At 40.2% G+C, this 12,149-nt stretch overlaps 3 protein-coding genes and 1 non-coding gene across 8 annotated transcripts in view; all 4 read left to right on the top strand.

Moving 5' to 3' along the window:
• The window catches only part of LOC134880006 (ribonucleoside-diphosphate reductase large subunit), a 305,041-nt gene that overhangs the window by 238,596 nt on the left and 54,296 nt on the right, over positions 1-12,149 (top strand). The window lies entirely within an intron of this gene.
• Positions 955-5,666, top strand: LOC134880669 (proton-coupled zinc antiporter SLC30A1). Of its 4 annotated transcripts, none has more exons than XM_063907682.1 (6): positions 955-1,141; positions 2,088-2,636; positions 3,614-3,883; positions 4,236-4,513; positions 4,692-4,879; positions 5,183-5,666. In XM_063907682.1, exons 2-6 carry the CDS (start codon positions 2,090-2,092, stop codon positions 5,481-5,483), a joined length of 1,584 nt encoding a protein of 527 aa, XP_063763752.1. In that variant the 5' UTR covers positions 955-1,141; positions 2,088-2,089; the 3' UTR covers positions 5,484-5,666. The 4 variants fall into 4 exon arrangements, with proteins under 4 accessions (XP_063763752.1, XP_063763751.1, XP_063763753.1 ...); XM_063907681.1 differs by lacking the exon at positions 955-1,141 and adding an exon at positions 1,175-1,272; XM_063907683.1 differs by lacking the exon at positions 955-1,141 and adding an exon at positions 1,176-1,243.
• Positions 6,701-6,787, top strand: trnastop-uca (transfer RNA opal suppressor (anticodon UCA)). Its single transcript has one exon. It is a non-coding gene; the product is annotated as a tRNA-Sec (tRNA).
• Positions 7,316-10,501, top strand: mrpl28 (mitochondrial ribosomal protein L28). 2 transcript variants are annotated; one of them, XM_063906229.1, is made up of 6 exons: positions 7,316-7,463; positions 8,285-8,590; positions 8,969-9,121; positions 9,210-9,344; positions 9,480-9,569; positions 10,097-10,501. In XM_063906229.1, exons 2-6 carry the CDS (start codon positions 8,306-8,308, stop codon positions 10,190-10,192), a joined length of 759 nt encoding a protein of 252 aa, XP_063762299.1. In that variant the 5' UTR covers positions 7,316-7,463; positions 8,285-8,305; the 3' UTR covers positions 10,193-10,501. The 2 variants fall into 2 exon arrangements, with proteins under 2 accessions (XP_063762299.1, XP_063762301.1); XM_063906231.1 differs by having other exon boundaries at positions 9,483-9,569.

The raw sequence follows: 12,149 nt of genomic DNA on the forward strand, positions 1-12,149 counted from the left end.
AGGAGCTGATGGTCCTGCAGCATCACTGCTGGGGTCAGGAGTGTCGAGATACCTCATGTGTGAGGGTGTTAATAATCTTCCCAACCAAGTCTTGGCAAAATGCTTGAAAAGGAGATTATGTAATATTCAAGTAAGGAGTAAAATGTTCTTCGTCCTGCAAAGAGTGATTTTAAAACACACTCTTAGTCACTTCAGGAGCATGTGCTCAGGGCGTATTTATTACTTCCTCACATGGTCTGGTAAGTAGTGTGTGGTGGCTCATGTTATTAAAGCAAATATATATATATATATAAAATTCACTGCCATTTTTGACCACTGTAGACGATAAACAGGAAACAAGCTTGTGTGAAGATTGAGTTATTTTATGCGAGGCTGTTTGATCACATTTCTATTCTTCATCAGCTTGTTTCAGCTCTAGGTTTATGATTGAAGCTGTGTGATGTTTACTGTAGGACAAATATTTTAAAAGAACAAACTTTTTGGTACCCCTCCAAAAGGTTTGTAAAAATAGACATGTGGGGTCTAAAGTGCAAGCAAAGGAACTGTTGCATCTGTGCTGAGCACTTCCCAGAAGACAGTTGTGATTAAAGAAATAGAAACAAAACAGTGTTTGTTTCCCCCTTATAGCTAAATTATAATATATGTAGCCAAATTGTACCCTTACAATTGTTTTCCTTGGTGTCAAGTGTGTCCTTTATCCATGACATATAGTTATTCTTCCTTGACGCATGTCCAAGGAATTATAAACAGTTTAAAAGGGATACTACCATGTCAAGCAGTACAGAAAGGCTGCCTCAGCTGCTATGTCTGGTGTGTGCAGGTAGCAAAGTGAGCTTCCCACTCTTCCGCGGGGTTCACTGCCTGTGACCCTCCCCACTACATGTCTGTAGACATAATATTATGATCTGGTCATGACCCTGACAACTCAACGGTGATTTAATTGGTGCAAATTAGCTTCACAGGAGCTACTCAGAGAGTGTGTGAAGGCTGGGTGGGCTGTGTGTTTGTCCATTGAAGGTATTTTCTCCCACCACCGAGCTGAGGAGGGATGCCTGAGGAGAGGACGACACCCCCCCTCCTCCCCTGCTCACATGACTGCGATTAGAGGAGGAGTGTGGTGGGACACAGAGAGCGAGAGATGGTGAGCACTATGAATGACATTTTTCTGATTTCAGCGCAGAGATCACATCCAAGAACTCAACTCATCTTTGATTGCTGGTCGAGGGTCATCCACTTTCTTTGGGTGAATAAACTTTATACTGAAAAGAAAAGGTAAATAAATATTAGTACCATTTGTCCTAGACATCAGTTCCCCAGTTGTTCTTTTTGTGTTACGCTCAAGCCATGACTTAGAGTAAGCGGTGACAGTACTCAGATCTTTTTCTCATTTAAAGTAGTATTGTGTGAGATACTTAGTCATGCTTTTAATATTTTACTTAATGAAAAGCATCAAAATACTAATAACAAAAGTAAAAGTACTCACTGTGCAGAATAGACAATTTCAGAATTATATATTATATTTGCCTTGTAATTATTGATGCAGAATGTTTAAATAACTTTAATGTTGCAACTGGGAAGGGTGAGAGTAACTTTAAAGCTGGTGTGGTTGGTTTTTAAAGTTAATATTAAAAGCAGTGGAAAGTAATTCAGTACACCAAGCAATGAGGAACTTGTACCAAACTCTTAAGTTAAGTGCAACATTATACTTCTCCTGCACATTTCAGAGAAGATTACATTTTTCTTACTTGACTGAAGTTACATGACAGCACACATTTTGCATATAAAGATTGTATACAATATTAAGTATATAACCAATATACTGTATACTGTACTACCCATCAGCATGAGAGTTTCCTAACTGAGTGTATAATCTGCTAAAACAGCAAGGTGGTTAAGCTCTGATTTTATTTGCTTATTTTTATTTTATTTTTTTGTTATTTTTGCAGAAGATACAGCACATTAAGACACTGTAGAGAGAGGGGAGAAAATGTAAATGAGTTTTTATGAGTTTTGTACCTTAAATAAGAAAGAATGAGCACACTGCAAGCATGTGTCGTGAAGGTTGTAAGAACAAGTGTTTCTTGCAGGTATGAGGGTGCTACACTGGTGCATGCTGGGAGTGACCATCCTCCTGCTGGCGTGTGAGGTCACCATCAGTCAGCTGTGCAAGTCCCTTATCACCTTAGTAGATGGTTTCCATACGCTCTTCATCCTCTTGCGCATGGCTCTTCCTCCTTTGGACTCCTCTACATCTCCCCCACATGCTTCCTCCTCTTCATCAGCACTGCCTTCCCCTCCACCTGCAGAGTCATCCATTGAATCTCCACCTGCGAGCCCGGTTGGTGGGCCTCCGGCCTGTGGTGTGTCCTACACCAGCAGCAGGGTTCAGCCCGTGGGATCTTTCATCTCCGCTCTGCTCCTGACCTCTCTGTGTCTCTCTTACTTCCTGGAAATCATCGGCTTTACTCTGGACCCACACCCAGTGCAGCGCCCCCTGCTGCTGGTGGCGGTCGGAGCTGTCAGTGTGCTGCATAAGATGCTGGTGGTCTGGCTGAACTGGGATCAGCTGCAGGAGGAGAAGGCAGGGCCCTGCAGGAAGTCCGAGACCGAATCTCCCCTTGAAGTGAACCGCAAAGGTAACATTCCCTACAGATGTGCACTTTGAGAGCTGATGCACAAACATACAGTATACAATATGCAGCTCTGTTTACAAACTTCACATCTGCATAGCCCGACCTAAAAAATGTTTCCCACAGGTCAGGCTCTGTGTGTTTAAATAATCCCCAGAATTACACCCTATCTCTACACCTTGACTCAATTCGGCATCACTAAACGGGTCTGCAGTCAAAATCAAGGCTGTGTTAGAAGATGGATGTGGTCTAATCAATGGCGTCAGAGGTGGGGGGACAGGTTGTGGCCCTTGCAAGCGGTCTTTAGGGTTGTACTATTTGCCATTTGTGCATTCTTGAATTATGGACAAAATGTGTGCGTGGTGAGGTCGCAGCGACCCTTACCTTTACCCCAAAATCTTTGAAGAAGTTCAAGAAAAATGTAGAAGAAGTCCTGGAGTTTTCAGGGTTTAGCTGATGTTAATTTTCCTTCCAGTTCTCATTCTTAATGCTAAGCTTTTAGATAGATGTATCCTTAAATGAATCGTACAGATATGAGAATGGTATTGATACCTTTGAAATCTTGACACTTGACATCCAGTTTCAACTGGTTCGCCATAAAGTCAGTAATATAATATGTAATCAGAGATACAATGGTGTTGAACCAAATGTGTACTGTATTTAAGGATTTTAAGGGCTATTCTGCAATTCTTGTTTCTAAAATTCATTCATTTTGGACTATGTGGAATTTGTGGCAACTCACAATGAAGCATAGAGCATATTTAAAATACTGCTGCAGAGCATGGGACCATGGGAAAGCACTTACTTACACTGTGGCATTATGTAATAATAATCTTTTACCACAGAAGAATTAGTGTCTGTCCAGATGATGATATTGCTCTGACAGATTTTACTTTGAAGCAGCTGCCAAGTGTATATTCAGCTGTAAGGAACATCAAACAGAGTCTGTGTTTGCTTTTCATTCCTCTGTTCCCCTCCCACAGTCTTGACTGCAGAAGAAACTAAAGGGAGGGCGGAGCAGGGTCGCGTCCTGGAGGACGGTAGCCATATCCACTCTGCCATGAACGACTCGCACAACAACGGGGCGCTTATCCTCTGTAACCCGGGAACCTCCAGCGTCCCTGACACTGACTTTCAAACTTTACAGAAGCCAGAAGTCCACCTGCATGCAGCAGCTTTTCAGGACAGCAGCAACTGTGGAGCTGCCAGCAGTGTTTCACATTTAAGGGTTAACAAGTGCATAGGACATCTTGGTAAGAGACTTTAGTTGCTTAACTGTCAGTTTTCTTACTATATTGTCCTGCAGAAAAAGAACCACATTATGTGCACATGACCCTAACCCTAATCCATAATTGACATTCAAGGATTATTGTTAAAAACGTCCTAATGTTAAATATCTCGCTTTTGCATACATTTTCAAATAGGAATAAATAAAGATTCAAATCAAAATTATATTCTTCTCAATATTGTCACACAGCTCAAGCATATCAAATGTGAGGTTTTTAATGATCTGCTTGGCTCTTTATGGCTCAGACGCCGATGTTCTCTAACTCTGATCTCACGGATTCTGCATCAATAATGTTTTACTGTTTTGTCTCCCTTCAGACAATCAAAATGCATCTAATACCTCCCCAGTCTTCAAGTCAACATATCACACAGAGAGTACTTTACCAATCAGTAAGTGGCCGGTCAGTCTCCTGTCGTTCGTCCTGGTCCTTCAGGGTCTCTGTACCTCTCTCCTGGCTCTGACCAACAGCCTGGTGGTGATGCTTATCGGCCCACAGTTGCTGCACAGCACTGGGACCTGTGGCCTGCTGGTTTACCTGGATCCTGGCCTCTCCCTGCTCGCTGTGATAATGCTAATTGTCACAGCTCTGCCACAGGTCAGACTCTGTTCCTAATGTCATGCCTTTAAGTATGAACTTTGCTTTCAAGCATTCACAGCTGGAGCTCTTACCAAGACCAAATTAAGAGTTCAATCCACTCATCACAATAATGCATATTTACTGCAGTTGTGTCCAAACCTGTACTGACCGTTGTTTCACTGGTTAATCTCTCCAGGTGCACAGGTATGTACTGCTGCTGCTACAGGCCACACCGCCACACATTTGTGTGTCTGATCTTGGACGGAGAATTACAAGTGTACCCGGGGTGCAGGCTGTGCACGACCTCCACGTGTGGCAGCTAACTGAATCCTTCACGGTGGCCTCTGTCCATGTACATTGCCATGCTGGGTTTCCAGTGCACAGGTGAGGTGGAAAAGGTTGACGTTGGTTCTATCTGTTTATATCATGATCATTGACAAATTTGTAACCAAAAAGCCATTGAGGGTTGTAGTAAGGTGGGGAGAAGTTCTGCAACCATAACTTTATAAGTGTAATAAAATGGTTTGATGGAGGATTTAGTTGTCCTTGATGATTTGCACACAGTAATCATATGGATATTACAAGAAATCATTGCTATCGCCAACTATGAAACACAGAAACCCTGCTGTTATAATGAATACATTTGTGTCTACAATGAAAACTCAATTTTATTTTTATTTTACACAGGTGTGCTGACCTGATGACGGGGGTCACTAAGGTGCTGCAGAGTGTAGGAGTGAGCTGCTGCACCGTTCAGCCAGAGTTTGCCTCCTGCCCTGATTCCTCAGCAGGCAGTGCATCGCCCGTCCTCCACAGAGAGGACCCCTCCCTACCTCCTCTTCTGTTCTGCAGCCTCGCCTGTGGAAAGGCCTGCGCTGGGAATATGTGCTGCTCCTCCCTGGACGACACCAGGAGCCTGCTGGCAGCAGCAGCTGGAGAAACAAAGGAAGAACCTCAGACTCTGGTCATCGAGAACACCTTCCTCTGACTGAGAGAACTGCACTGGAAGAGCTTAATTAACTGAATGTAGGGGGAAATATTTTGTGCCTGGACATATGTTATTGTTCTGTAGTTTTGTGACATTAACACAGTGCTGTCCCACAGATTTTCTATGCAATATCAAGTGCAATTCTGTCAAAGTGGAGGCTTTTTTGTTGCATTGCTTCATTTGTACCTGGAACTTCTCTAATCTGTCCTTTGTATGAACTGACATTAAAACAAATAGTAAAACTAAAATGTGTCTCTTTTCATTTTAAGATAATAAAAATGTATTGATCCCAGTGTCACAGCAGCAAAAGAACAGATGCATCAGTGATTTAATCCTGTTTGCATGGGCAGAAACAAAATGAAACAATTATAACGCGCAGTGGTGGAAAGTAACATGGTTCATTCATTGAAGTACTGAACTTAAGTTACATTTTTAGGTACATGTACTTTACTTCAGTATTTCAATTGTATGCTGCTGTATACTTCTACCCTTATCTGACAGCTTTAATGACTACCTTATTTAAAGATCAAGATTTTACATACAAAACGTCATAAGTGTTTTGAAACTCGATGCATTAAAGGTTAAACTACAGAGTGTATAAATGCATACAGTTACAGTTGTTGATTTTTCTTCATTACATAACATTACATTTCACTTTTCAAAAGCTTTTATCAAAGTGACTTATATACACTCAATACTGTGGGGATTGTCCACAGGAGCAACTTGGGATGAAGTGTCTTGCCCAAGGGCATAATGACATTTTGACTGCGGTGGGGATTGAACCTGTGCTCCACTGAGCCTTTATTTGAATGAATTGTTCTTCTGTCTGTCTCAATGTGATTAAATCTGTTTTGTTATAGATCACTGGATTTAAAAAAATTACTTGTGTGAGAAGCTATTACTAAATCTCTGAATCTGGGTCATATTTTTCCCCTTTGATGTCGCTTTGTGGCTCCACCTTTTTTATTTTCAGACAGCCAATCACAAAGCATCTATTAGCATAACACAGCACAGACCCGACTACTTTCCTTTGTTTTGGCAGTTTATCAGACGTATTAGCTGTATATGTTTGAGGATATCGAGCACTTGAGTACAGCTTGTATACAGGAGTGCACTGTGATAAATGCAAAATAACAATAGTCATTGTGTTGACACCCTGACTCAGAGGAGTGTTCCTGGTATGAGGTATATTTAGATCTGACTGACGTTTCACAAATGCCCGGATGATCCTCGGTGGTCCGGGGTGCAGGCTTCAAACCTGTAGCTGCTTAGCGGCAGAGTGGTTCAATTCCACCTTTCGGGCGAAGTCACTGAAGCCGTCGCTCGGAGGACCTCTATGAAATATTGGTCGATTTAATCTCAATATGAAGATATAACATACATAACCGACGTCTTGAAAAAAACTGTATTCATTTCAAGGGCAAATCAAAACAGTGAACTTAATTTTAAAATTACGCATTTGAACTCTTAACACTGTTATAGTTGCGTTTTATTTGCAGTTATAACCATTAAAACATTTTACTACCTCGAGAACCTACTTCCTGTCAAACTCTGTCCATGCACTTCACAATAAAAGTAAGCGAAGTTAAAACGAGAAGTGTAATATTTGTATTCGGTATCTTTCTTCATTAAATAAGATGTAGGCTTTTTATTTACTTGTACATTGTTTGATTTGAGAGTTTTGTTGTACTTTTACCTGTAATACATACAGTATCTCGGGCTGTGATCTAGGGACGCAATTATTGTGTAAGGAGTTAGCCCGGAGATCAACATTGATTGACAACCTTTAAAACTAATCACCTGCGAGTTCCTGTCAGGCATCCAATCACGTTTCTCCTTGGTGTAGGCGGGCTGATCAATGCGGAAATCTCCCTGTGTACTGGAGGCTGAGCGTGATGTCCTTGCCTGCTTGTTTTTGGGCTAACCTGAATTAAAATCTCACCTTCTTTTCGTTGAAGGTCACTGTTTTGTCATTACCAGGTAAGATAGACTTTGAAACGTGCTTTCAATAATATATATTAGCCTCACAGAATCATTGTTTCCATGTAAACCTGTGTTGTTAGCATGCGCAAGCTAGCATCCTGCTAACAAGCAACGTTACAAAAGTTGTTCACTTGTGCTGTGAGATCCTTTTAATGAATTTTTGTTTTCATTTAAGTTCAACCACCTGCAGCTAATTTATTAAAAAATAAAAAAACTTCCTGGCACGGAGCATGTCAGGGAATAATGTAGTAGGTTTAAATTATCTTCATTAAAAATATATTTAAATTTAAAATCTTATTTCATTACCAATGTATTTGTTAATGTGCAACGCAAAAAAAAAAAATCGTAATATTAAGAGCCTTGAGTATACTCCGGAATACCATAATTACAGTCTTGAGGTTTGGTGTCAAAATCTAGATTTAAAACCTTTAGTATTTGAGCTGAAATGACTAAAGGTGTATTAAAACTTATTTATGGCTGTATTTAATCAACAACATTTTTAAGTAATATATTTTTTTAATGTATCAGGTCAAATTGCAAGAAAGCAAAGACGATGACATTGGCACTGGGATATTCCAATCATCTCGAACACTGTCAATTAAAAAATATATATTTTATCAATAATAAATATAGTTATTATTTAATATTTATCTAGAATGTATAACTTGGTCTACTTAGAAGCCAAAATATACTATGTGTTGTTAATGAACCTGAGAAAATGTAAACATTATAAGCTTTTGCATCCTGGCTATGTTATAATGCTATGAATTGCTACTGATTTCTAACTAACAATGTTTCATCATCATTCTGTCTTCCAGATTTGACTCAAGAAGTCTGTTATGCCTTTTCATAAATACTCCCCCCAAATTTGGGAGGCCCTGAAACTAAAGCAGGGCATCTACGCTCGCCTCCCCCAACACTACCTCAAGACCCTTGAGCCGAAAGATCCCACACCGGTCCATTGGAGACCTCTGGGCGTCCAATACCGAGCCAACCCAAAGACTGGGAAAAAGGAGCGGGTGCAGGATGTACCGGTGCCCGTCTTATACCCTCCACAATCCCAGGATGGCCTGTGGGGAGGAGAGGGCTGGATACGGGGCTACAGATACGCCAACAATGACAAAGTGAGTATCAGGAGGGGACATCTCTTTCTTTAGTCCTACTAGCACACTAGCATGTCACCCTCTGCTTGTTTCTTCTGCTCCTCCTCTTTCCTTTATATGCATTTACCTTTCAATAAGGCAGAGATATCATATAAGGTAAGTTTGGTCTTGGTGTAAATTCTCATCAAATAACGTGTTGCAGCAACAATGGTTTTGTTTGCAGACAAGTTAACAGCTTTATTATATTATGCATGGTGTGTAAATAATACAGCTTCACTGATTGTTGGCATTAAAGCCCAGCAGACATTTAAAATTCTCCAACACTTTCCGCAGTTAAAACTAAACATGATTGAGATTTATCTGTAGAAATAATCGATGTCTGAATGTCTCTCTCCTTAGATGTCGAATCGACTTAAGAAGACCTGGAAACCACTGCTGTTGAAGAGAGAGTTTTACAGCGAGATCCTCGATCACAAGTTCACCATCACAGTCACACCGCGCACGCTGGACCTCATCGATGCTGCCTTTGGATTTGACTTCTATATCCTCAAAGTAAAAAGAGTTCTACCTATCTTTTGTTTGACAAAAATCTGTTTTCATCAGGCTTTTTTATTAATGTAATTATCCCACCCCTTATCAGACATCAAAGGAAGACCTGAACTCAAAGCTGGGCATGGACCTAAAGAGGGCCATGATGCTCCGCCTGTTGCGCAAAGACACAGAGCTCTACCCCGCAGACCCTGTGAAGAGAGAAAAGGTCTACAACACATACAAAGTAGGTGTGATGTGTTCAAGTCTGCTGTGTGATCCCAAATGTCTGTCTTGGCATGGTAGCCCTTAAAAAAGACAATAGGCGTTGTGTTTAAAAAAACAAATGATAAGTCCCCTTTTCTGCTTCCTCCCTTCTAAGCAGCAGTTTGAGATCCCAGAGGAGGAGGCGGAGTGGGTCGGTCTGAGTCTGGTCGAGGCCGTGGAGAAACAGAGGCAGCTGGAGCACAAGGTAACAAAGTCCTCAAACACAACTGCATGAATCTCATTCAGCACGTTTTTAAGACAGAACAGAAATACATAAAAAAGTGAAATAGTTTCAAGATTCAAACTTTTATATACACATGAAAACAACAGCTACCCAACAATTGCACAAGTTTAATTAAGACAGAAAAATAAATTAAATATTGTAACAAAGTAATGCAAGTTAAATATTGGTCCCATTAAAATATGGAAAATAATAAAGTTAAAGTCTATACATGTTAAATTGAATTTGATAAAACAATGTAAAAATTGAGTAGGCTATTATAAAATACTGTATATTGTAATGCTATACAAATAATACACAATGTAAAACACAGTTTGCAAATATTTTCTATGTTCAATGTGAAATTCATTACAAATCAAAGCTATAGATTACACCTCACTATCCCATCCTAACCTAAACTCATACCCCTGAAAGATGTGGAAACTTATATTTATCTGTTACAACAACCCTGTGTGCAGTGTGTGATGATTCTTCTTCCTGTTGTCTCTCAGGAGCCGGAGCCTCTGTTTGAGGCCTGTGTGGAGCAGCTGGTGGAGGAGCTGCACATTCAAAAGCTCTCGGAACCACACGTCACAGAGAAGGAGTGACTTGTCCGAGCGGAACAGAGGCAGCATTTTCAAAATGAAGTAGGTTGAACTTTAAAAAGGTGTTCAGAGCGTAACCAAGTCTCTGCTTCTGAAGCCTTTTCCCCGGGAGAACTTTCTACAACTTGTATTTCCATCTGGGAGCGACAGAAGAGACACAAACGACGAGGTCATGTTGGAGTAACTCTTATTTATTTCAGTTTGTATTCAAGATCTACACACAAGACATTTAAAGAACTAAGTGTAAACCCCCCCGACCACCCTTTTTCGGGATATCTAAACAAAATTAAAGATTCCTGCTTTTTTCTTAAACTTTGTGTATGTATCTGTTTTCCAGTAATCTGATTCACAGCATGACTTTAGATAATTTCGATGATTACACGTGAAACAAGAAAAAGGATGTTTCAGACGAAGGGGACTACAGGTATATTTAGACAGTATGAGAAAAAAGGATTAGTCAAGCTTCTAATTATGAATACTGAAGTATAAGCCTTTACAATTTAGCATAATAAATGTGTCTCCTTTTTTACGATCTAGAAATCGAATCAATGCAGCACAAAGTCATGAGACGAGGTTGTAAAGGGACAAATGCCATATTTATTAATTAACTGTTACTAATTGTGACCATACAGCCTGTATGCACGCCAGGACAGGTCTCAAACAGATTCTTAAAGCCTCATATTATACAGTGTGTTTTAAAACCTTTTAAAGAATTGAATGTAATAACTACAAGGAATGTGTTTCTCCAGTAGATGGAGCTAAAAGGATTTAAATAGGTTAAGTTTCTATCTGTTAGAGAGACATTATGACTCTATTTGATTATAGACTGTTTTATTAAAACCATGAAAATCTGAACTTTAAAAGAAGGAACCCTTAATCGTGCCACAGAGGGGGAATTTACATTCTGCATTGGACCCATCTTATAGTTCGGAGCAGTGGGTTGCCATATGGAAGGCGCCCGGGGAGCAGTGTAGGGAATGGTGCCTTGATCAGGGACACTTCGGCAGCACTTGGTCTTTCAGGGACTTGAACTGGTGACACTGTTGTCCCAAGCCAAGTCCCTACAGACTTTACCACCACCACTGCCCCAAAAAAAAGCGTTGGTTAATGAGTTATAGCTCCAAAACTCTGAAAATACTGGGTATCACAGCATTTCTCTTGTTGAAGATGATGGGTACTATCAAAACAAGTGACGTAATAAACTGAATATCTGCCCAAAAACACACTGTTGTCCCTAAAGGTCCTTATATGTTGCGAGGGTTAAATAATGGAAAAAAAGACTAAGAGGTTTCCATCACATAAAACCAGCCGTTACTGGTCTGGTTTCACTTTCAACACCTCTGGTTTGTGGTTGCAGCATGCTATTATTGTGAAATGGGGAGTCCCTACAACTGCGGGGACTCCCGTGGGTGTTGTGACTTGGGTGGGTGTTGGGGAGGAAAGATATACCTGGCCCCTGTAAACAGAAATATTCACTCCTAATAAGCACATCTCCAGGTTGGAATTACCCTGTTTATGTTGCACACCGTACCAAATATGGTTATTGTTCCCTGCCGTGATGAAGAGAATATGGCTGCTTCATCTTCTTTTACCTGAGATATACAGAGCCTAAAAGTATGAAAGATGTTTGACTATTGATGTTTTTACATTTAAAATCAGGTTCCAAAGATTTTTATTGAAAAGTCATCACCATGACCAATGGGTATGATGTCTGGTTCACATTAATATACACTTATAAGCCAATATCTACATATTTAGGTGCAATATTTAAATTGGTAGTTACCTCATTACCATCAACTTTCCACTTTTGGCCAAATATTTATGTTTTTATGGTATAAGGTTTATAGTGACATTTATCAGCTATGAAACAGTCATTTGTTTACATAAACATAGCACTGCATGTGAAAGCTGTAAATTAAAACATATATATATTTTTATCTTAGTATTACATTTGGGTGTA

The sequence above is a fragment of the Eleginops maclovinus genome, chromosome 18 (genome assembly GCF_036324505.1).
Source record: "Eleginops maclovinus isolate JMC-PN-2008 ecotype Puerto Natales chromosome 18, JC_Emac_rtc_rv5, whole genome shotgun sequence".
NCBI classification, from domain to species: domain Eukaryota; kingdom Metazoa; phylum Chordata; class Actinopteri; order Perciformes; family Eleginopidae; genus Eleginops; species Eleginops maclovinus.